The sequence below is a fragment of the Periplaneta americana genome, chromosome 9, assembly GCF_040183065.1.
Source record: "Periplaneta americana isolate PAMFEO1 chromosome 9, P.americana_PAMFEO1_priV1, whole genome shotgun sequence".
Taxonomy (NCBI): domain Eukaryota; kingdom Metazoa; phylum Arthropoda; class Insecta; order Blattodea; family Blattidae; genus Periplaneta; species Periplaneta americana.
Window position 1 is genome coordinate 112505267 of NC_091125.1, and position 27092 is coordinate 112532358.

The following is a 27092-nucleotide window of genomic DNA, read 5'->3' on the forward strand; positions in this document are numbered from 1 at the left end:
CTTCCCTCCTATACTTAGTAAAGTGGTTTGTTTGTATTTTACGCCAGTATCATCGAACTCCAGTCGTGGAAGGGAGTAGTAAACAGTGTTTCCGGTTCTCAATCGTTAATCCAAAGGTATAGCCAGGTTAATATTAGAAATGTTAGTAAAAATAAAATGACGTCCCTGTAGAATGGGATTAGTTCTACTAACCAAAATATTGGTTACTTTCTCGTTGTAGTAATTTATCTAAACTTCTGTTTCTTACCAACGGAACTTGCATTCGTAGGAATTTCAAGGCGTTAGTCTATTTCAGGGGTGCTCTATTTGTCTTATTGCTTCGTGCACCGGTCTTAGAGAATATAGTGAATTCTTGTGAGACGCAGAAATAATGACAAAGAAACTGAAAATGTTTCGAGAAACGAGTTTCTAAGGTCACGCAACGAGTAAGGAAAGCGCACTGCCTCGGCCGGAAACGGTAAATTGCCTCCCCAGGTCAAAAAATTACGTAAATTGCCTCCAATTTACGTGGACTACGGTATATTATATTGCCTCTTCTTTACCTGAGAGAGTGAACGTGCTTCCCGTTGTAAATACGCCACTGTAATAAGCATTTTCCTTCTCATTTCCAGGCTTTGTACTCGCGTAATATAGGCTTAAGTATATAATTCACACAAATTACTGACATGGTTAAAAATGTGGTTCAGTATGATTAAAATATTTATCAACTTCAGTTAGAAAAACTTCGTCATAAAACTTAAAATGCTCGTAACATTACTTACTGACTTCTATAAACAGACAGAAATTTCAAAGAAACAGCCCTTATAAACTGTAGTCGAGAAATCTGTTCTTGCCAAATTAAAAGTATTTTATTTTGTGAAAATAATTCTTTGCGTAAAACAGATTTATTTCTTTTGCCCAGACTTCTAAGCGACACATAGAAGTCGTTTTGTATTCGTTTAAGAACTTCAATGAAGTATCAAACTGGATGGCTGTCGTTGAAAAAACTTAAATTTTCTAAGGAATGACGTCACTTCGGCGAATGAATTAGTAATAGGGTGCGTGATGCACTCAGTGGCGGATTTGAAGAGTCGACGTCCCAGGCAAATGAGAGGCAATTTACGTACACCATCTCTAGTAAACAGGAGGCAATTTACGTACTTATGAAAAAGTAAACAGCACTCTTGGGAGCACTCTCTCCAGGTTAAATTGGTCCCTAACCACGACAAGAAAAAGAACAGACTTAATTTATTTACTATTACATTTTATCCGCAAAAAGTGGGCGTCTGAATGCGAACAGAATTATCGGGCCCATGTTCTTTCACCAAACCATTATTAGTGATGTTTATACATGAATGAAATTCTATTACCTGGATTAATTTATCGAATACAGGTTTGGATAAGGTGATTTAGTTTTTTATTGATCCGTTTTACTTATTCTCCGGATCCTTTACATCCGGAGGTTATATTTATTGTTTTATATTTGATTTTATATTGTTGACATTTCGGACTTTATACATCCGAATATTTTATAAAATTTAATGGTTTTAAAATACGATTCACAATTTATCTCTGGTGGCCTTAGTTTTATTGTTTTATTTGTTCGTTTTGAATACCACCTAGTGTGGTAGAATTGCTCACTTTTATGATTCTGTAGAAATCACCTTATGTATACTGCATTTGTGTGCCTCGTTTTATCGTGACAATGCTTTTTAGTTCTTTTAGCACTCTGATTATTACATTATTTATGTCTTTGTTATATTAAGAATTTTAGATAAGGGCGCAAATATCCATAGTAGCTGACGCGCCCTTCTTAAACCCTACTACTGGATTAATTCCTCAATTAACAGAGGAATAAAAACAATCCGCCTGGTTTCAGCAGGATTTAACACTTGTTCATATTGCGAGTAGATCATTACAAGAATTATAAATGGTCTTTGAAGACATAATTATCAGTAAGAATGTCTGGCCAGCATGATCAACCGATGTAATTCCCTTCGATAATAATTTTCGTTGGGGATACACCAAAATAAAGTGTGTACAAATAATCCACTCTAAATCTGCAAGAACGCATAGAATATAAATTTAATATTTCAGCTGATCTTCTATGCGCGAACGGAAATTTTGTTTCGAAGATTGCAATTTTGTTCATTTATTTTCATCAGCGATACTAGTAATTCACTCCCAAAACAATGTATTAAATAGTGTTATGTACAGTGTGGGGTACTGGAAAATTTCTTTCAGTCGACAGTCATATTTTCGGGACTATTGACTCATATACAACCTAACAATAAATAATTAATTTTATGGTACAAGAAAAGGCGATAAATTAAAGAAATACTATATTATATTCAGAAATGTTGGAAATTTAGTGGTCCTTCATTTATGGGGAGAGGATGGTTTTAATATGGTGAAATACTAATAAATTTTCAAAACAAAATTACTTTAAAGTACACTTTGATACATGAAAAATATATTAATAAATTTAATGTGCATTTTTGCCTTTGTCACCTGCTGCGACTCTATTTTTAAAACTCTGGTGCACAGGGTTTTCAAGGGGAAATTCTGGTTAAATATGGTGGAAAATCAGTAAATTTTCATCATTTTTTTTTTGCTTTAAAATAACCTTTGATATGTGAAAAATACATTTAATTTAATTTTATGTGCATTTATGGCTTTGTTAGCTGCTATAACGATATTTTTTAAGCTGTAGTGCACAAAGATTTTAAATGGCACTGAACGTTGTTTGCGATTTCCCGTAACTTTAACGTTTTGCTTTATTCTCATACAAAAGTTATATTATATCTTCGAAACTATGGATGCTATATGCATGGTTTTTGGAACACATATTCTTTAGGCAATTAAAGAACTTTTGTCTGTAACAGAAATTTGTTATTTTGTTACATTTGAAAACTTTATCTCCATAATTCTATAAAATACCTCTAAATTTCATTCTTAAATTGTATTTCGGAAAACGTATTATGTGTCTGTCTCGTGTTAAATTTACATTACCTCATTAACATGTTTAAGTTCTGAAGATGGCCGATAACAGGCTTAAACATGTTAACGAGGTAATGTAAATTTAACACGAGAAAGACACATAATACGTTTTCCGAAGTTATATAGTGTTAAAAGTTGTGTAATCAAAATGTATACTTAAATCGTAATCGTTTATCTCAAAATTTTGAAAGCGAATATCAAAATTACTTACTGACCTTTTAAAAAACGTGCTTTTTGGAGTGAAATATCAAAGAGATTTAGAATGCCTCTTCAAAAATGGGTAAGATATATCCATTTTAGTGATCTTTTAAAATTTGGGCCCAGATTTTTTTTGAACTAGTCTTGAATTTAAGTTGTTGCACCAGTATTTTTTTTACAAATAAAAAATGTAAAATGTACATCAATTATAAAAAATTAAATTGTACCATCCTCTACCTTTAAGACACCATACGCGAATTCCTCCTTTTAGATATCTGATTACTTGATTACATCGCCATTGCCACATAAACTGATACTCAATATCTACGAGAATCATCAATTCAATTCAACAGCGAGAGACAAAGCGAGGAAAAAAATCTAAACGGCGAACATAAAAGATAACGTACCAGGGGTGGGAGGGGTGGATCCGCGCGAGTTGGCACCCTTAGAGGTGGAGAGCACATCGTTGACTACCCCACCTAAGTTGCTGGAGGAGGATGTCTTGGACGAGTAGAGCTTTGAGTTGCGGGCTTGCGTCTGTTGCAGGCGCAGGTTCTCTAACTTCACAGGCGAGGGGATGAAACCGACGTCGCTGCCTTCCTTCACCAGTCGTCCGATCCACCAGTTATTGTCGTATTTCTCCTGCGTAGTGAACATTCAAAATGAGAAAAACACGCTCAAAAAGTCGTCGTCGTCACACTAAAGTGTAAAATATAATAATAATAATAATAATAATAATAATAATAATAATAATAATAATAATAACAACAACAACAACAACAACAGAGATTTCCATTTTATTAAAAAATATGAATTAGTGGATAGAAGAGATATTGGTAGACCCAGAAAACGCTGGCATGAACAAGCTGTATAGATTGTTACAGAGAGTGATGTCTAATGCATGAAGGATGATGATAATAGTATTAATACATTTAAAATGCTAAGCGAATAAGTGAGTGTAGCTAGAATGAACTCTGATGAAGGAAAGAACGAAAAGAAGGAACAAAGTAATTAAGAAAACGAATTCAATGTGAAGGTTACAATGTTGCAGGCGCAGGTTCTGTAACTCCTGTAATAGTTGAAGAACCCTTGTAATAAAGGAATAGAATAATTAATGAATAAGGAAAGATATAAATATGTAAGAAGGCTGAGAAGATAAGGCATACAGTGTTGTATTCTTTAGATTAGCAGATTACAACTAGGGCGATATGCTTTTCAAAAAAGTAATATAGGAATAAATTTAGTTTGAAGATCTGTTATGCTACTAAGATTTATTTAAAATCATCCGTCCTTAAGTGAGGTTGACCACTAGGATTCAGAATTAAAAAACATAAAAGATAAAGGGAAATGGAACGAGTAAAATAATTATTAGATTTGTACATTAAAACAAAAATGTATGTGTTAACATACAAATAGTAGTGTAGAATTAGAAGAGAGGCTTTCAGAATTTCCATGACAATGTTCTGAACTTCAGAAAAGGGAATTTTAAAAGATTTAGGGATATTATTTGTAAATTTTTGTAAACAACTCCTCGCTCCAAATAGTAAACATGTAACATCCCAGTTGTAAGGCGAAATGCCATATTTTTCACTGAGGTATGGAAGACAAGGTACATATTTAGCTCGCTTAAAATAGCGGATTAAAATAATTGTGAAAGAATGAAGATTGGAGTTGTAAGTAGGTTGTATATAAAAAAGTGTAATTTCCAAGCTGCGAAAACAGCCTAATAAAAGGCCACATACTACAGAAAAGACCGTTATTACACCCGTGGAACATGCCGCGGAACTTTTAAATAGGCCTAATAAAATGCCTCTAGAAAAGCACAGCAATAATAAAATTTAAGCTAGAAATTTTAAATTTTAATACTAGGTTATTTTTGATAGCCAGCTAATTATAATAACCGGATGATGATTTACAAATAAATTTTTATTTATTAAATAAATTAATAAAAATATAAGACTATAACTTAGAAGAACTTTTTATTTATTAAATAAATTAATAAAAATATAAGGCTATAACTTAGAAGCTGGGAGGACTTCTTATAAGAAAGAACAGTCAACTGACCTATGATAGCGGTAAACATTTAGATACTAAAACACATATAGGCATATAGTAACTTACTTTAAAATATGTGATATAGATAGGCCTACATTGTTAAGTCATTTTATTAGTTTCAAGTTATTGTGAATCACCCTATAATGAAAAAGAAGTTGCTGAGTAGCTGACAATCAGGTTTTGAGTGATAATAACGAAAATTCTACGCGTGACAAAAGTATTTACGTATTATACGTTTATGAAAACCGAGATGTCTAGAAGAAAATCCCACACGGAATTTTCTATTGTCGCCATTATCAATAGTACTATGACATACAGGGTTGTATAAAGCAGAACAACAGAACATTATCATAGAAAAATAGATCAAAATAGTAACATAACGAGTCTATTTTGCACGTGTGATCTCACGTGCTAACAGAATAGAAGTTGATAAGACTGGAAGTCCCTCAATGTTCAATTTTGAAAGGAGAGAGATCCTTATATGTGGAAGAGTCACTGTTGCTCAGAATGATTTAGTTACAAACAAAACAAACAAAGGATTCGTTAATTTTTTTATTAAACTTCCCTTAAAAAATTTCAGCTTTCACGACTTAAAATAATGCAACATAAATTCGTCAGTTTAACATAATTGAAAATCTAAAAATAATAAAAATGTTCAAAACAAACGAAAAAGAGAAACATGTGTGGGCAATTTTAACAAAGATTGAACGGCAGATTATAAAAAGAAACAGAAAGCGTAAATCACAAATTCAAGCAATCAATACGAACTACTGCATAACGAAAGTATGTAAAGAAAAGGGCAAATATAAATGCAGACTCTATAAAGAATTTGACGAAACTACTGACCATTTGGAAAACAAGAGTCCTGTTCTAATAAGGAATTGATTGATTGATTGATTGATTGATTGATTGATTGAATACTTGATCATATACATGGATGTACATGTCAATTACATAATAAATAAGAAACACAATAAAATTTGGAAATATGTAATATAAATCTGTACATATATGTAGGGGAACATGGGGCAGGACGGGGTAGTTAATGTTTGAATATTTTTATTTAGTATCAAATAATGTAAATGTGTGGGTTTTATGACATACATGCTTTTATTACACTGTAAACAAGTAACAAATATGCACTTCGAGTGAAATCCGATCATTATAAACTTAAAATAAATTGGTTTTTCGAAATGTGTGTTTTGCCCCGTTCTGCCCCACGTATGGGGCAAAATGGGGTATCTATTTTTTGTAATAATTAAATGGCAAAAGTGACAAAAATTATATACTGAAAGTGTGAATACTACGACATTTTACAAGTTTACTTGAGAAAAAGTCATTCGCAAAATACGCAAATGTGCGTGGCATCCTCGTCTTCACTGTCTACTCCTGCGTAACAATTGTGAGCCCATTTCAGACATGATACGCATCTAATACAACCTTCTTCTGACAAACAACAGAATGAACAACCCATTACAGGAGGTGAAATTTAATTAAATATGGCATGGGGCAGGACGGGGTACTGCCCTGTTATGCCCCACCCCGTTTTGCCCCATAGTCACAATTTCTAGGTTATGAAGTATTGGCAGGAAAAATAAAGCACGAAATTTAAGAAAGTTTCGGAATTAAAAGCCAGGTAAGCACTATATAATATGACTTTAAATTGATTATCTAAATAAATCTCATTTCTACTTACGTGTGACAAGAGAACACTTTAAGTTGCAAATGAATGATACAATATGATGCAGCAACCGATTAATATACAACAGAGGCAAGGAATGGCAGTAAGTGTTGTGTGATGATATATTTACATGAGTTGACGAAGTTATAAAAAAATTCGGTCATTGCACTACTTGTTGGGAAGATAGAGGCTGTACCCCTCCTGCCCCCCTTCCCCGTCCTGCCCCATATTTCCCTACTCGTAATATCCAATATCCTAAAAATTAGGTACAAAATAAGCATAAAACTGGTGTTCATGTGCAATTCAGCAGTATGTATATTTGAAGATAAACAGTGGCTTTATGAATAAAAATTGCAAATGTATAGGGAAGATCCTGGAAATGGGCAATTTGTGGTAAATTAAAACAGCGAAAGTAAAAAAAAATGGATATCACAGCGCCATCAGATGGAAATATCATACAAAATACAGCAGATCAAACACCAAAATACAAAAATCTAAATACATAAATTCAGGTGCTAAGCAACATAACACACTTTCTGACAACATTAATAAAATTATAGCTACAGTACACTACAGAAATATTATTAAAAATTACTAGAAAAGCATGCATTATGTTAAAAAAGACCTATACTGGAACTATCTCACAATAAACATACATTACAGTTATAAAATTTATGTGAGTACTGCACCACTGTTTCAGGAAAATAATTTCTAGAAAATATTGTCCTGTCTTCAGAAATGTATAACAATAATAATTATGACTAATAAAAACATAGTAATGTAATTAGTATTCTGACTTACAATATACCGCCTATGGAAGAAAAGTACAAAATTACTAATTGTTCACAAATATTAAGTATTATAGACTTAGACAGTAATAAAATAATTTAATTATGAATTAATTACAGTTGTTTATTATTTTTATTTTAGTAGGTTATTTTACGACGCTTTATCAACAGCTTAGGTTATTTAGCGTCTGAACGAGATGAAGGTGATAATGCCGGTGAAATGAGTCCGGGGTCCAACACCGAAAGTTACCCAGCATTTGCTCATATTGGGTTGAGGTAAAACCCCGGTAAAAATCTCAACCAGGTAACTTGCCTCGATCGGGAATCGAACCCAGGCCACCTGGTTTCGCGGCTAGACGCGCTAACCGAATTACAGTTGTATCCAGAAACAGCAAATCAAATGCAGATACATTTTATGATACTAATTTGTTCCTACATTGAAGAGAGAGTTGCTAAATTAGAAATAAGTTAAGTAGTATCAATACCATGAGCGATTGTCAAGAGATATTTAAACATTTTAATTATGACTTCTAATTTGTTTTCCTAACAAACATGCAATTGTTAACTTATTAAAAACCAAAGCTTGTAAATCGCAGCATTTTTTATCTTTTTTTTTTTTTTTTTTTTTTTTTTTTTTTTTTTTTTTTTTTTATTCCTCATTTACCTTTACCATTCATCGTCAATTCTCTTCATTTGATTAAGTCCTGCGTCCGGTTAGCTAACCCGAGATCATTTACAGAAAAGAGCCAGTCATGTACCATAATACTTGGTAAAACGTATAGGATCCCTGATCTTAGCTATTGAGAAATCGAATGAGTGACAATTTAATGCTGTTTGATTCCTTTCTCGGCCTTCTATTTTTAAAGTCTACAACTAAACTTATCGTGTCGCTTGTCTGTTCTTCAGCCGTCTTACTGGATTAATTTGGGGAATTTTATTTATGCATTCTGCATGCTGTGGCCAAACATCTTGGAGCACCAGTAACAAATATAAATAACACTCGGGAGGAAATTAGACGCAGAATAAATATGGAAAATGCGTGTTTTTATTCGGTTGAAAATCTTTTGTCTTCTAGTCTGCTGTCAAAAAATCTTAAAGTCACAATTTATAAAAGAGTTATATTACCGGTTGTTCTGTATGGTTGTGAAACTTGGACTCTCACTTTGAGAGAGGAACAGAGATTAAGGGCGGTTGGGAATAAGATTCTCAGGAAAATATTTGTGGCTAAGAGGGATGAAGTTACAGGAGAATGGAGAAAGTTACACAACGCAGAACTGCACGCATTATATTCTTCACCTGACATAATTAGGAACATTAAATTCAGACGTTTGAGATGGGCAGGGCATGTAGCACGTATGGGCGAATCTAGAAATGTATAGAGAGTGTCAGTTGGGAGGCCGGAGCGATAAAGACCTTTGGCTAGGCCGAGACGTAGATGGGAGGATAATATTAAATGGATTTGAGGGAGGTGGGATATAAAGATAAAGACTGGGTTAATCTTGCACAGGATCGGGACCGATAAAGGGCTTATGTATGGACGGCAATGAACCTGTTGCTATACCGCCTTAATTAGCCTATACGGTTCCACAGTATTTTGCTCGAGCTCAGATTTTCGAGGAAGGTCCCGACCTGAGGTTGTGGAAGGTTCTCAAGTTAGAACCTTCGCTCGTACATGAGACAGAGCAAAAAACTAATTAATTTGAGAAATGCGAGAAGACAAGTGTTCTCGCAGCACGCTTAATTGGATTCTTGTAGTCTTGCCAGCGAAAACATTTCTGAACCTTTTTAATGCTTCGCGTCGCCGTTTTGTGTTTATTAGAGATAATTTTTATTATTATAGAATAGCGCCTATGTATTAAGTCTTAAATTCTGAAGGAGAAGGGCTTCTAGAATGATATTTAAACTAATTTCACAAATATTATGAAAATAACTTCGACTGTAACGAATAAAATAGGTTACGTAGGCTATATCGGCCTACCTTTTTTATGTAGCGCTTCAAGACTTCAAACAGCAATAACTGAAGACCAAATCTGAACTTTGTTTTCACTTAGGCCTAAACCGATACTCATTATGAGTCTCACATCAACGTGACAGTGACCTCCATGTAAAACAACATAACATCAATATAACAAGAGATAGGCTACGCATCAATGGCTTGTAACTTTCGACTCGGTGATTTCCGGACCAGGGTTCCTTATCTCAAATTGATGCATGTGTCCTTCGCCATCATCCCTGAAAGTTTGTAACACCACCTCGGAAACACCCTGTATATCGGTTTCTCATCTCTGTAAGCCGACAAGGTCCAAGTGGGAACAGCCACTTCTAGCTAGAGTACTGGGAGTGATATTCTACATGCTAAAACATTAATTTAGTAGTTCTATTTTTCTTCATTATTGTACACTGAATTTCATTAATGCCGTCTCGTTCCTTAGGCGAATAATGACAACAAAACTCGTATTCAACCTACTCCTGCCGTGTAGGTGCGGTTCACTCGTCTGTTTTGTGTATTCCGGTTTTCAGTAGTGTTCATGCTAGAGTAGTAGAACTGGTTTGTGATGTAGGCCAACATTTCAGAGATACCGCAGCACGCCACTGTTCATAGGAATGGTATCTGTGTATCTTGTATACATAGGCTACTTACTGTTATTGAATTGGGGATGAGCAGGATCCGTCTATGCTTATCTACATAACAACAATTCAATGTATTAGCTTATCGGTTCTCATCATGTCTCTTAAATTTACTTACTGTTATGTTTAGATAGCTTCGCTGGTCATATGCGCAGTAAACCAGGCGAGTCCATCTAATACTGGTAAGGGAGAAAAATGGGTTTATGTGTTAGTCACTGTGTAGCTCCTGTAGAGTTCACTTATTTTCCTTGTACAAGTCCGAAGTATACTAACCATTTCAGAAACATTAGCATCGAAATAGAACAAATAAAGAACATTGTATTTTATTTTATTGTGAGTGGAAGAGTGAAAAAGAGGACTGCGTTGTGTTAAATACGAGTGTTTGGATAGCAGTGAGAGGAAAAACTGTATTCGCCCATGGAGGATGCAGATATGTGACCAATGTTTTTCAACATAACTATAACTTAAGTCAGCATTAATGCATTTCTCCTCCTTCCCCATTCTACCAACTCAATATGCTGAGATAGGCTACTTACTCCACATCACTCCTACTCAAATGTTGACGCATAACATCGGTCAAGCTGTCTAAATATAACTGTACTAACATAACAATGGGCGGTTAATGAAGTACTGACAGTAAACACAATTTCAAAATGTAGCTGCGTATGTGGAATTGATTATACAATTGCTAACATCACTGGTGACTAAAAATAATGTTTCCATTACTAATAGTAGATTTATCCTTCAAGAGGTGGAAAAATTATAATATCTTGGAGCAACAGTAACAAATATAAATAACACTCGGGAGGAAATTAAATGCACAATAAATATGGAAAATGCGTGTTATTATTCGGTTGAGAAGCTTTTGTCATCTAGTCTACTGTCAAAAAATCTTAGTTAGAATTTATAAAAACAGTTATATTACCGGTTGTTCTGTATGGTCGTGAAACTTTGGCTCTAACTTTGAGAGAGGAACAGAGATTAAAGGTGTTTGAGAATAAGGTTCCTAGGAATATATTTGGGGCTAAGAGGGGTGAAGTTATAGGAGAATGGAGAAAGTTACACAACGCAGAACTGCACGCATTGTATTCTTCGCCTGACATAATTAGGAACATTAAATCCAGACGTTTGAGATGGGGAGGGCATGTAACACGTATGGATGAATCCAGAAATGCATATAGAGTGTTAGTTGGGAGGCCGGAGGTAAAAATACCTTTGGGGAGGCCAAGACGTAGACGGGAGGATAATATCAAAATGGATTTGAGGGAGGTTGGATATAAAGATAGAGACAGGGTTAATCTTGAACAGGATCGGAACCGATAAAGGGCTTATGTGAGGGCGGCAATGAACCTGCGGGTTCTTTAAAAGCCATCTGTAAGTAAGTAATAGTAGAGTTGCAGTATCTTCGTTTTCTTGCAACATTTCACAATGCTGTAGATACCAGCCAAACAATAGAGAGCAGCCTTGCAAGAGCTGCAGCCAAGATTGTGCCAAGCGGTGAACCCGCTACCTAAGTATAAAAAGGCTTGTTACCTCCTATAAACAAACTCTACTTGAACTTCAGCAAATAATCAGTTGTCCGCCAGTTAGAATGATGAGAAATAACCGAACTTAATCAAACTGCGTTCCCGTCATAGTCAAGATTGGCCACCGAGAATCATGAAAGCTCATAATCTGTTCCGTACGCAGTTGAATTGTGAGTGTGGCGCCAGTTTGACACGTTTATTGCCCTGTGCGTGATTTATTGTGTAATATGGTTAGAATTTGACATAATTGAGAACAAATAATATTCATTTACGACAGTTATGTGGAAAAATACTTTTAAAAATCCTGCAAGAGGAAATTTCGTTTTAATTATCCCGGAATACAAGTTCCATCATCATAATCAATGTTTATGAAAATGTAAAAAAATGCGAAAATATGGCATTCTTATAAGAAAAGGTTATAAGAACATATTATATGTATGTACACCCAATCCTGTTTCCACAGAGAAAACCACAGAGGTATGTAGGGTACAAATAATGAACGTCGCGCATTTCCAGGAATATTTAAACAAAGATTGAAGCTTGTTTAAAAGCAGAGGGTGAACACTTCGACCGTATGATGGAATGGTGAGTACACTTTAATGGGTAATTAAAGTACATAGTCAATAAAGTAAGCTATTGAAGAATAATTAACATTCTAACGGCGCAGCGCTTTGCTGACGGCAAAACACTGTTGAATCAACCTGATTTCTGGACACTCTTTATGTTGTAAAAACAATTTTTATGATATCCGCTTCAACAAGGATTCCTTATTATGATACCTTAAACCAGTGATGTCAAAGCAAGCGCATTTTTCTGACCTTGACGTCGTGCGCGGGCATCAAGCGCTAAGGGTTGTGTATATATATAAGCAGCCTGTTGGATTAAAAAAACAGTGGTGCACAAACTTCAAACAGAACGTGAAATTTTATGTTGTTATTTTTATATGGCTTCTTTCTGTTTGATATTGCCTATATGGTCTGTAAAACAAAAGTACTAATACCAATTTCTTAATATTGCAGTTGCGTTTTAAATGTTAATAACATAATAAAGAGTTAAGAAGGAATATTGACATAAATTCCATAGTAGTACAACTATACTGTACTAAATGGATGAAACACATAATTCATAAAGAAAGTGATATCTCAAAAAAAGAGACTGAGTATGATATGATAAGTTGGAATTGATATTGATGGTACTTTTGGCCTTATAAAAGTAATCAATAAACTAATCAAAACAATATTACAGTATAAAGCAAAGTTACCTAAGTGCTGTATACGTTTTAAGTGTAACTAATATTCCATAACAAAACTCTTATCGCATTATGCTTTTAAAGTCATATTGGTGAGCAACTTCCTATCATCAGAATATTAAATTATTTTCTCGAAATGTGCTGAAGCTATAGAGCTGACATTTTTACAACACATGGGCACATATCTTTTGCTTATGATGTAACAGTAGTTGCTTTGCTAATTCATTTCCTCACAAACAATTTCCATGAGAATATTTTCAAAATTTTCAATATGCTATCTTCAGTAATACTTATTTACGGTATATTAGATTTACGAAAACATTCTGTAAGGCTACTAAATAAATAGGTCTATATCTGAAATTTTCACTTTTCTATAAAGAAAATTTGAGAAAATATTTCTTTTGAATAAAAAAAATCAAACTTGTAAAAATGAGCATTAAAATTAAAACTTACATTCTTATAATGCACTTATACTTCTCAGACAAATCTAAAAATTAACATGGATACAGTTTTAATAAGTTCTCTTCCCTTTATTTATTGAATCAGTGCTGGCCATCCCTGAATATAGCTCGACCAAGCGGCATATAATACCTCTTCCGTCTGTCTCTTTCCCTTCCGCTGTAAAGCGCTCAGGCTCTCCTGAGCTCTAAAGCGCGCGCTTGCTCCTATGGGCATCAAATGACATGACTGCCTTAAACAATATCGTAAACCTTAATAAATAAAGCCGTGTCACTTATAAAAATGGAAACAAAGGCTTTTGAAAATCTCGACCTCTTTTGTTCTATTATGTAACCAATGTTTGTATTATACTGCATTTACAGGAATTGTGCGAGTCTAAACATTTCAAGTTCCCAAGTTTTTTTTTAAATTTATTCTTTACATTTTAGCCAGAGTGGATTTCACTTTCCACTTCTGCGCTACTTTTCAGAATAACAATAGCTGACGGAGAAAGGGGCGGTTTGTTTTTTCTGTAATTCTGGTCTACAGCCATTTACTGCAGTTGAATTGTGGGCATATAGATGCAAAATATGACATCTTCGTCGTTCATTTTTGGAATATAGCCAAAGTATGCAGTCGGTATTTTCAAGTATACTGCAAATTACTGAAGGCTGAAGATTTCGATGGCTCTGGCTCTCTAATACATAATTCATTTAAGATAAGTGCCTCGAGTTGTAGACTATGAAATATCTGTACATAAAGACCGGTATTTCTTTTGTCGTACGTAAACAAAACACAAGTAAAAAATAACCCTAAATTTCATTACTCTTTAAAATCAATAAAATTAATCTCTGTAAAATTTAAATGGAGATGTTTGTAAACTCTTATGCTGTGAATATCACTTCTTATTAAAACAAATATTTTGCAAGAGAATAGGAACATTTGTCACAAAACTAGTGGACCCAGGATCAATTCCATATAAAAGGGGATTTCTTAAATTCCTGTATGTTCTTGTTTCTTGTATTGTAATAAAATGTGGCTTCGCACCGTGCAAGAATGGACAAAACTGGAATCCTTCGACAAATTTTAAATTATACTGACGAATGGGGGAAAAAGAATAGGCCTACTAGAAAGTTCGTTAATACGCCTAACTGACGATTTTATTTTTTGTAGAGCAAAACGGACCACCTTATATACAATTATTATGAAATGTGAACGATGACTAACCTTATTGTTGGGTTTCAAAACTGATAAGTAGATCTCGTATTTTTAGGTTCTAAAAATCTTACTCTAGGTACCGTACCTAAAATAGGCTCTATTTCAATGCAAAATAGGTTTTAAAATGACATAATGGATCTTTAATTTCATTCATAAATTAAAATAAAATAAAGCGGGACGTAATAGGGGAAAGTATGAGTATAATGCAATACAAGAAAGTTACATATTAAAAAATGTACTCATAATAATAATAATAATAATAATAATAATAATAATAATAATAATCCGTGGCTCTATAGCCTTTGAAACGCCCAGACCGACCAGCCGGCTGCTAGCCTCACCCCCACATGCCGAAGCAGAGGTGGACGATCATCCAACCAGAATGGAGGTATCATGTGGTTAGCACGATGATCCCCCCAGCCGTAATAGCTGGCATTCGCAACTGGATTTTGCTACCTATCGTAGCTCCCCAAGTGCATCACGATAGTGGGTGGGCACCGGTTCCATACACTGTCCGAAAGTTCATGAGAAAATTTCTTTCCCCATGAGGACTGGAACCAACGAGCATTCCATAACGCGAGTCCTAGGCAGGATGCCTTAGACCACGACGCTACGGCGCACGACGTACTCATAATAAACACCAACAATTTCCTAACAGATAACGTTTAGAGGTTCCGGTACGCCGATACCTTCCAAGGTTCAAATTAGGTTATACCGTTCTTGCACATATATTTTACATGGACACAAATAAATTATAATATAAACCGTATACAAAGAACTGGGGCGTGCGGTAGCGTCGCGGTTAAGGTGTAACGCTGTGCAAAGCCGTAAGGTCACGAGTTCGATTCCCGATGGAACTATAGATTTTCCCCGTTGAGTGAATTTTTCCAGCCGCACTTATTCGACTTTCATGGTATCTGGTTTTTAAGAAATTAATTTAATTCACATGTTGATATCTTATATTTGTAGTTTTTTTAGTTTTCATTTTATTAATATTAATATTAAGGGGAATAAGCTCTTTATTATATTTTTATTTACTCATCCTCAGATAAGAAATTATGAGTACCAGGGGGATTCCTTGGGTATAAAGGAGGCAGGGATATAGGCCTGACATCCCTACTGTCATTAATGCCGATTATCTGTAAAGGAGAAAGCCTTAATCTTCCTCCACCCTCTGGGCAGGTTTGGCCTGTATTGGAGTTGACTTTATTGTACATACATACTGTATAAAGAAATGAATATAAAAATCATCATTTTTATTTCATTTTTCATTAGTACTTTAACTAAACTGACAGCCACCTGATATCCTTGATCTCAACACACCCTGCGGGTTCACATCAGAGGTCGTTGCACGTTGCCACGGGATCAATGATTTAAGTTCACTATAGCCGAATGTTTACTGTAACCAACTTCACTAAATCCAGAGTTGACTGTATATAATTATATATGTATCGCTATAATATTTATAATAGGGCAATGCCATAATATTTTAAAACAATAATTTTGTATACTTTATATGCCGGTATGAATTTTCGCAAAGAAAAAATATAGTTTTTAACATACATTTAGGCACTTTTAAGTATTACAAGACTACCAATTTCAATCACACATTTCCATAAATTTTGTATACACTATTTATTTCAGTGTATTACATGAGGAACAAAATAGGTTTTTACTTAAAATCCAAGGTATACTGATAAGTTATGCTCTTAATAGTCTAATGTACGAGTAATACAGCATTTTAAATATAAAAGAAAAAAGTATGTAATACTAGTACTTGGAAATGGTTTCACGTGGTGCATCTGATGCTAGTGAAACCACAAAAATATTACGGATTAAAGTAAAATAAGATAAACCTTAATATATTTCTGGATATTTCTCGTAGTTTATTTTTGTAGCGTAAGTTGTGCTCGTTATATAAAAAATAAGTTCTACATATGGATAACTAATGCAGGATCATCATCTTCACAGAAGGAAAATAGACGAACGCAACTAGTATTTGAAAGCAATATAATGGAAATAATGGTGGCGATACTGTTAATTATTTGATAGCGATAATGACAACAATGTCGATTATTAGTTTCGGCCCAAGACTTTATAATAAAATTACAAACCATTTTCCAAATTTGAAATATTTCAAAATTGAAGCTTTTAAAAACGAAATTTATAAAATTATTCATTATATATAATATTAACAAATGTGTGTATTTTTTTATCTTTTATTTCTGTCAACTATATTCATGTTTTTATTGAATATCACTGGTTTCTATCTGATTGTCAATTTATGTTAAATGTGTTTTTTCTCTCTTTTTCTCTGTCTTCTTTTTTTGCTCTTGTGTGTTATTTATTGGTTTGAATTAAGTTACTTACTGTATTTAGTAAACTGTCCTTGTAAATTCTATGTTATATTATTGGCTAAGATCACGCTGTACACGAGCCTGGCTCTTACGGTTGTGGCTAGAAACTTTTTTGTTGTATAATTTTAATTTGTACTCGCTAGCTAGGTAGTTAAATAAAAAATAAAAAATGAAAAAAATATTAGGTGAATGATGTCAATTATTGGATAATAATTATGATTGTCACAATGCTCTAATTAAGAGACGATAAAATAATGATATGAAAGAAAAGGAGCTTCGATATAATGCATCACTGGACACAGATTTTTTTACGGAGAAGAGACTAATTATGTTTACCACTTCTTTCTTAGGGATCATTGTTTAAATCCGTAGGACCGCATTCCTGTAAATATCGTGATTCACTATTTGGCACCATCTATCAATTGAGCTACATGACATTCAGTTCTGACGGAGTCCCATTTAACGTCCCTACGTCCCTCTAAGAATTCTGCAATCTCGTCAGAATGATGTCATCTGTATGCAAGTCAACTGTACTACATTCTGCTGCATCCTTTACTGACCTGAAACTAGTGATAATAACAGATGTAACTGAAATAAATTATGACAAAATGAGCCTAAGAATCCAATTCTGCCACACAGAATTAATCGTAGAAAACAGAATGTGACGTCTGGTCCACTTTATGAGAAGCAGTTAGATGACCGAATTATGGCTGAATCGTGACGGTGAAACCGATATTTTTATTTATGGCAGCCGACATTATAATTCTTAATTGTTTATTAACTTTCTCTTTTTATAGTTAAAAAAATTACATAACATGTTTTCCATACTTTAATTCATCATATTGGGTTACACCAAAGTTTCCCTTTATGTTTATTAACGGGAAAGAGAACTTCTTGATATTATAAACAGGAACACAGTTTATCAGTTTCTTTGGCATGACACACTTTCGATCTGGAATACTTGTTTGTAAAAGTTCAGCTGCGTTCGTCTTAAAAGTGGGTTGAGGTTAACCAGTCATAATATTTATCAAAATAGATTGAGGGCTTTCAGACGTGTCTACATTTGCACATCAAGAAAGTGAAAGAGAAAATATAGTAATATGAGATCATTTTTTTTCTTCATGAAATTTTAATTTATTTTCTGTGTGAGAGAGTGTCATTTATCAATTAACTTCTTTATGCTGTATAATGTCATTGGACCAGTAATCTAGTGGCCCTCATTCTTCACGAGTTCATGGCCATTATTCAATGACTTTACAAATCTCACGACTTGATTATGTTGCTAGTTAAAAAATGCATTTCTTATCAACTTTTAATCGAAGAGTTTCAGTCTTAGCGAAATTGGTAGTAATTACCATAAACAGTCTTCGACTTAAATGTTCAAGATGATAATGATGATGATGATGATAATAATACTAATAATAATAATAATAATAATAATAATAATAATAATAATAATAATAATAATAATAATAATAATAACTTATATGGCATTGCTACTTTTGAAAATTAAGAATTTTCATTTGCACATACGATTTCCCTTTTTGTTTCTGATAGATTTCTGAAAGTATATTTTTAACTTTTAATTTTGATCTTTTAACTCCATTTCTTTGACAATCTAATTCTGTTGATCCTAATAATGGTAGCAAAACTTTCATTTGGGCTGTTTCTATTTGTGATTTTTTCTTTGTTTCAATTTTCATATTATTTCGCTTCGGAATTTCAAAATTTATATTATTGCTTATAGTGTATTATGTAGTTTGATTTGAGTTTAATTTAATATCCATTTTCCAAAATTTCTTCTTATCGTCCAATCATAATGTAATGATTTGAAATTTTTATTTCTAATAATTATTTATCTATTAAAAGTTGCGAATTCACAAACACTTTCCAAACTAAACAATTAAATATATATTTGCGAACAACTTAAAATAATGTTTTCAAAAATTCACAATAAGTTATTTTAAATTCATCAGTGAAAATTTTATTCAGAATTGTTTGCACTTAAAAAAAAGTTGGGCAATGGACGATTATATTAGTATGGGAATAATCTTATTTTTTTAAATCAGTTAATTAAAAATGTTGTATCAAATATACATAGAGTTGTAAAGCTGCGGTAGACTACCATATAATATGAAATTCATTGTAGAATGCAATCATTTGCCTAGTAGCATTCTTAGAATACAATGCAACTTTAGACACAGCAAGGTTTTGCTAGTTGCATAGACAACAGGAGATGTTATCTATTAATGCTATTAAAATAATGATATAATAAGCGAATTAAGTAACATACGGCTTCGTGGTCTAGCGATCAGCATTCGTGACTACTATTAAGTACTTTCCCTCAGATCTAGAAGCTTAGTGGGTGTGAATAAAGGCAGACGGAAGCACCTCGGTGTTAAAGTTTAGTAAAGGTTCTCAGAATGCGTCAAATGAAAATATTGAATGAAATTACAACTGGACACTCAAGATATTATTTCAAAATTGTAAGTAAATCAACTGGACTATAAGTTCAAAATTATAATGAAGTTAATTTGAACATTAAATCAAATTATAGAGCTGAGAATGAAAAAAGAAACTCTAAAAACGAAATTTACATAATTATGCATTATTGTCAAGATCCAAAGCATAATTTTTCTAAAAATTTAAATCTTTAATATTATCATTTATAATTAAATGAAATTGAAAATTAATTTGTATAATTTAAGCTATAATGTGAACTCTTAATATGCAATCACTCAGGTAACTTCTGGATCTTTAAGAGTCCCAAAAACATCGTATTCGAGAAAAATGTATTTATAATAAGGGAACACCAATATAGAGAAATGCATGTGATTGTTTAATAGAAGTAACATACGGTGCACAGTGTACATATGCAATCAAAGCGTTTTCAAACACAATGACAGTTACGAGGCTGCTGACGTTCTTCTTCCACCCGGTGGCTTTCTCTTCATAACAAATCCTGTGGCCTCGAAATTTGTAATCCATAATTTGAATCGCATGTGCGCTAGGCACAAGAGACCATGACGTCCGATATTGAAATGTGTCCGAAAATTTCGTCTAGCAGCTTCGTAACTGTCGTTGTTTTTAACGCTTTGATTGCAAATGCACGCTGTGCACTGTTCCATTGTTCCATGGTGACTGATCATGTAACGCTGCGTAAGTGGTATAGTTTCGGCATTATAGCAACAGATAACAGCACCTTCTATCGCCTACAATATTTCTGTAGCGCGTACTTTAAAAGGGTCCGTTTCCCTGGCGAACTCTCTATTATTAGGTTTATTTTTATTTTATTTTATATTTAGTTATGAGTTAAATGACACTAGGCCTATTATAATATACTTTCGTAAATTAATTATTGATAGTACGTTCTAATTATACAAATTTTATATAAGCCTCTATATTGGTCTATGTACAAGGAATATCCTATATTTCATTATACTTTATAGTTATTGGACAAGTTGAGCCTTCTCCCCTCGTATAAGATGGACTCTTCCTATTATGTTACTTGTAAAACCTGTATTAAAAGAACCACTGCTGATTCCATAAAAAACTGGTCTTTCAGAGGGGTGGTCTCTCAACAGGGGAAGATATTTTACACAAATAATGGGTTAAAACGTTTCTATGTTAATTAAATAAAAACATGGAAAATATTTCTAATAATAAAAACTTGAAATCGGCACTTTATTTCTTATTTTACGTTATTTTTCCAATTTTCTCCTTTGATTCCCCTTCACAAAATCATAAATTTAACTCCGCTTAACTTTTTTACATTTCGTTTTTACAATCTCATTTTCAAAACTATTCTTTACATGTTAAGAAGTTCATCTGTATTTTCTCGATTCATGCAGTCTTTCAGTGGTGTCGATTGTTGAATTAACTCAGTATTACATAAGGCTTGTTCTAGTCACATTTTTTCGGATTGAAATTCTCTCTCGACTTCTTCCTAGTCATCGGTGGGTTGATCATCGGATTTTTCTAATAGGTAGGAGGAAGAAGAAATAAATTATTGCACTGTAATTAACAAGTAACGATTTGATTTGTAATATAAAATGAAAAGTAAAACCGTCATACGGCATGAGAAATCTTACCTTTCAAGAAACTGTTAAATAGCGGTGCAAATAACCCTTTACCATACCTCGGAGGCCGTTTTCATGCGGTTATTGTACTTTTTTCGTAGCAATCCCTAACATTCCTTAAGGGATTAAGGACAGAGATGTGTATTCAACGTGAATATGGTATTACTTAACAACGTTGCCAAACATCATTTTAACTTCTAGTGCTGTACGAATTTCTTGGAACTTACTTATGCTACAGTAATGTAATAAAATACTAAATTGTAAATTTTTAAAATGCAGTATGGTCCTTTAAAAGGGGTATAATTAAAAATGGCTATTCAATCGCTGACTGGTGGTCGGGGAGAGAGGTGGTCTCTTAAAAGGGGTGTGATTTACATTGGTTTTATGGATTTTTAATTCGGTTCTTTAAAAAATCGGTCTTCAGGAGGAATGGTCTCCCAATAGGGGTGGTTTTTCAGACAGATTTTATTGTATTTTTAATAACCCACTTCTCTTGTATGACATGGTCTTCTCAATATCTACTTTTATTTATTTGTTCAGTACATGACACCACTGCTTCCTTTTACACAGTTCAACAACAATATCCTACTACTGCGGGTACAATGTTATCTTATCACTGCTTCCTGTTACACATAAAATATGACATTCTTCCCTTTTGTATCTCTCATAATAATGTAGTCACGTCAAAAATATATAGGCCTAGAGATAATATGGCATAATAGCTAGAAGTTTTCATTAATCTTTATGAAGAGAAAAGTTACTAGTTCTGGTGGAATTCAATCAAACTTGACAAAACTGCAAGTGACCATTATTATTGTTTCTTGCTAGCGGATTTACCACAGTCGTAAACGCTACGTGTTCAAAATCGTTTGCCAGCTGTCACAAACTTTGGCAGTAGCCTAGGTGGTGTAATTTAATTCACAGAGTGTTCAACGAACAACCCATCAAACTTCGCAATTACGGAACAATAAACAAAACGTTTGGGATGAATTTGCGGCAAGTTAATTTTAAACGTAATTAATAAAGCAAGTTTTCATAATTATTCATTTCAATGATACATTTTATATTGAAAAATGCTATTTTGGAATTTACAGTTCCTAAGGTTCCTGTTGTTTTTATACATCTGATAAAAATAGGCCTAATGACAAATTACGAAAGTGGTGGAATGAGAGGGGAAACGAGAGTAGACCGAGAAAATATGTTCTATAGGCTATTATTTTATTCAACTAAATTTCCACTTTCAACCGCTGAACTTTGAATCTGTTGGAAAGCTAGAATCATTATGTTGTTAAATGATTTGAAAGTGGCGAGAAACAGGTTTTGTTAATGATAAGAAAAAACGTTGTCCGAAAGATGTTATAAGAGAACAAGAACTTTAATATGTGCATGTGAGGTTTGAATAGAGCCCAAGAAAAGCACCCGTCTGCTAGGAAAAGAAATTGACGTAATTATCCTCGCCATTTTTAGGCAGTTGTGGAGCCTCTGGGAGTTGCTACACAGCTCTTACGACTTCTTAAGTAGATACATTTCAACGAGGAAAATGCTTTGGCGTTCTGTCTATATAACCATGGTTGAAATACGTATTTCTCAGTACTGTTCAGACAACTTACATTGTTGTTATTGTTTAGTCAACTGTCCGAAGACAGATCTGAACCTCACAAGTGATATCAACAAGGCACCACTTATGAGGCAACTAGGCCAGAAGTTGACAATGTAAAATGTTAGTAGAATTGTCTCTCTAGCTTAGTTCAGCAACTGATAAAGAAAATCTACGTATTGTGACCTTTTCTGTGATTAAAATAAACAAGAGGCCGGGAAGAGCCAAAAGCTCGTCAAAAAGGAAACTTATCACTCAGTAATAATGCTGATAACTTAGGTTTGACTCATTCTATACAATGAAGTAACAGCAACTACTTTGATTCTATACATAGCATAATATTTTCTTATTTCCCTTGGTAATTGGTAATTATTTAAAATCACTTTTCAACTACAAATTTAATCAGCGATAACAACGATAACAACGATGTTGGTAATGATAATGATATGGAGGTGTAGGGAGGAGGAGGAGGAAATAATGAAAGTATGATGGAATAAAAATGGCAGAGATACTCGTAACTGGAGTATTCTGAGAAACCTCTTAGACATTCCTTTCCCCATAATAATGTTAGCTGGCTGTACACGGAATAGGTTTCCGGTTCTTTTTTTAGAAGCGTAGGATGACAACAAAAATGATGCGACAGAATTACAAGATACTACAATTTTCGCATTAATGTATAATTTTTTGCATTGATGTATAATTTTTCTTGTAGTTCTATTGCATTTCTGGTGGTGTGGAAGAGAAGGCCTGATAGCCTTAACTTCACCAGAATAAATAAATAGATAAATACATAAATAGATAAATAAATAAATAGATAAATAAATAAATAAATAAATAAATAAATAAATAAATAAATAAATAAGGAAGTAAGTAAGTAACTAAGTAAGTAAGTAAATAAGTAAATAAGTATCTGAGTAACTAAGTAACTAAGTAAGCAAGTAAGTAAATAAATAAATAAATAAATAAAGAAAGAAACAAACAAACAAATAAATACATTAATTAATTAATTAATTTAGCTGACTACATAACGCCAACAGTAAATGGGTTCCATGAAGGATTACCAACTAAACCAGAATTTGACAACCGGAAAGTAATGTAAAATTTATGGTTAGCAGGTAGGCTTTCTTCAGGCAAGTTCTATTTCCTTTAAGTTACTAGTAACAGTCTTAGAAATCAGAGAAATCCGAAAGTAACACAAAATAATACTCATAATGCAGGAACAATTAAATTAAGGAACACGACGTGTTATCTGTATTCAACACATAGAAGTCACTGATTAGCAAAATTCGCGTTGCAGTCTCAATTTGTTCCGAAATTTGACTCAATAAACAATTAAAATTTAACGTCTCTCTGAATGATTATGCGACTTCAGCACACAGTTTGAAATAGGGCTTCGTTAAAAGTTCACCATAGCCAATTACTTGAGGGCACAATGCCGAATGAGTGAGGGACTCGAATACTCGGGTACAGTAAACAAGAGTTGACGCTTGTAAGAGGGGCTCGGCCTGATGCTCGCACTGGGCCGTCTAATCCCACTTTGATCCGCGACTCGTGAGAGCAGCTGTTGAAGCTTATTTACCGTCAAAGCTAAAACGCATTATAATATGGCATGCCAATAATGACGCGCTTGAAGGACTGCAGTTTATCCAGTGCGGTGTGCTGGTCACTTGCGAGAGATCGGGGTTCGATGTCCAAAGATGGAGGTGAAGACCATTTCTTTTCTAACTTATATTGCTTCATAACGCACACAAAAAATTAGAAGGATCAAATCAAGTGGTCTTTATCACTGGATTAAAGAAAATCAGGACTATGGCGGAAAAGGAAAGGAAAACAAGAATGAAAATGGATAAAAACAAAATGGCAGAAAATAGAAGCCGCAGTGGAGGTAGAAGAAAATTAAGAAAACGCACAAAGAGCAAAAGAAATGAACAGAAAAGAAGAAGAAGAAACAGTTTCAGAAATAAAAGCAGATTGGAAAAAGAAAGAAGGAAAAGAATGAAGAAACAAGGGAAAAAATAAGTTGCTTCATTCAAAAACTTGGAAAAAAACAACTTTAGTTAGCTTTATCTTTTTCTTTAGATGGCAGGAAAACTAGATCACGACGACATGAAAGGATCAGAAGAAAAGGTAGAAAGTGAGAAACGATCTGAACACGATGAATGTTCATGATGGCTGGCAAATCGCAATATAGTGAACATAGAAGCTCCGCCCATGACCCCTTCTACTTTTCCCCTACTTGCTCACCAGAGACGCTACGTGATAGGCGAGTGTTGTGTCGAATGCACATTTCATGTAGCTGGGGATAACTTTCCCTACTGGCGTTCGCTATATTGCGATTTATCCATGATGGCTTCCAAAACTGGGATAATAAATAAATAGCCTAAGTACATTGTAGATAGAGACAGGCAGACAGACAGACGAAGTAGGTAGGTAAGATAGAAAAATAGATCAATGGGTAGGTAGGCAGAGAGACAAACCGTCATGAGGCCTGCATACGTATGCAAGGTAAAAAATACATAAATAGACAAACAGAAAAATACAAGACAAGACAAGGTTGACAGATATAGGGATAGACCTATATATCCAGACAGACACAGATAACAGATAAATATACATGAATTAATTCGATTTCCTTTCTATTACATAAACTATTCAGACAGTCGAAGAAAAAAGGATGTGGCAATAAGGTACGGGAGGTTAAACTATAACACAAAATTTTCCCACAGTTATTTTGTCCACTAAACGTCTCGTAGTATTTGTAATAGGTATCACTTATGTGACAATTATTCAGCCGAGTAAGCCAACACTGAGTCAAATTATGTATGTAGCAGATCAGAAACAGGGTCCGTATGCGTCTATTATTTACAATAGGTGATACTAAATACTGAATTGAAATTAATATGAAATCAACCGAGTCAATTAAAAACTAATTTTAAACCACAATATCAAACCAATTTTCAATGTAGTTAATTAGCACAGAGGTTTTTTTATCTCATAATACAGGCCATTTTTATTGTATTATAGTGAAAATGTTTATGTTAGATTCTGTCAAATATTTTAAACATTATTATACCAAAGAAATTTTATTTTCGAATAAGTTTCCCAACTGTTTAAATTTATTTCAATTTTCAAATCTATATTCAACAACTTCGCAATATTTCAAACTTGAATAATTTCCGGTTACTTTTATATACGTATTTTATTTTAATTCATTTGATTTTGAATCCCATCTTCTCTGCTTCACTTTTTAGTTTAGAGAATACTTCATTAATATCTCTTGCTGATCTTCCAACAGTAGGGTCTAATCTAAGTAGCTGCCATACGCTAAAATTTGAGCCGACTTATAAAATATTGTAATCTTTATTTCAATACCTGAGTTCCTTACAACCTTTCCTAATATCTTTTAAATAGCACATTCAACTCCAGTTTTCGTATTCATTTTCTATATGACCGACACTCAGGCCTTATGGAAGGAATAATCTTCATTTCCCTACCAAAAATCAAATTCGATCCAGCTGGATGTGACCACAAATTCTACCATTTGAGTGAAATACAATTTTGTATCTTCATACGTTCATAAGCCTGTTTACTGAGAACAATAATTTTACTCATCATCGCGACAATATCGCAACGGTGAAATGAGACTGGCAACAAAAACGAAAACACTAGGAGAAGACTTGTTCGATAATCACTTCGTCCATTACAGACCTGGTATAATCCAACTTCGGACCATTTTGTGAAAAATAGAGAACTGACTGAGAGATGGCGAGAGGATAATTATACAGATTAGGCAGTGCTAGCGGATGTCCACGGGAGGCCGGGTACAATTTGGCATCCTCTATTTGTGTAGTTGCCGACACACGGCTAAAATTATTGCTGGCCACGCGATCACAGTGACAGTCCCCCGTCCGTAAAGGACTTGCTCACCTGTAAAAACGTTTCTAGAGTGCACTGAAATGATGTGAAGGAGATAAAAATACTCTTTGGTGCGAATTTCATATCGAAAACGGAATATGCTCTCACATTATTTTGTACACGTTTTCCAACACAAGAAGAACAATTTTATACAAAATGAAGTTTTCGTACGTTCCGATATCGATAACAATGACCAGAATCCGAACTTTTTTGTTCCAAATTAGACTTTAAAAATTACCAATGAAATAACATTAAAATGTAAAGAAAATTATATCAATACGATATCAAATTTAAAATAAATGACCTAAAATATGTATTAAATGAAATCACTGTCACAATGTTAAATTATAGGCCTACATGAATGATACCATTAATGACAAATTA

The 27092-nt window shown here is 33.7% G+C and overlaps 1 protein-coding gene across 10 annotated transcripts in view; it reads right to left on the reverse strand.

Annotated features, from left to right (window-relative positions):
- Ca-beta (Calcium channel protein beta subunit) overlaps window positions 1-27092 on the reverse strand; it is an 828959-nt gene that overhangs the window by 52974 nt on the left and 748893 nt on the right. For 9 of the 10 annotated variants that reach the window (XR_011333981.1, XR_011333980.1, XM_069835638.1 and 6 more), the window contains one exon: window positions 3585-3819. Coding sequence is in view for 8 of the 10 variants with exons in the window: in XM_069835638.1 (XP_069691739.1) it covers window positions 3585-3819 (235 nt within the window). In the remaining 2 variants the exon portion in view is untranslated. The remainder of the gene's footprint in view (window positions 1-3584; window positions 3820-27092) is intronic. The other variant, XM_069835637.1, reaches the window with a different exon arrangement.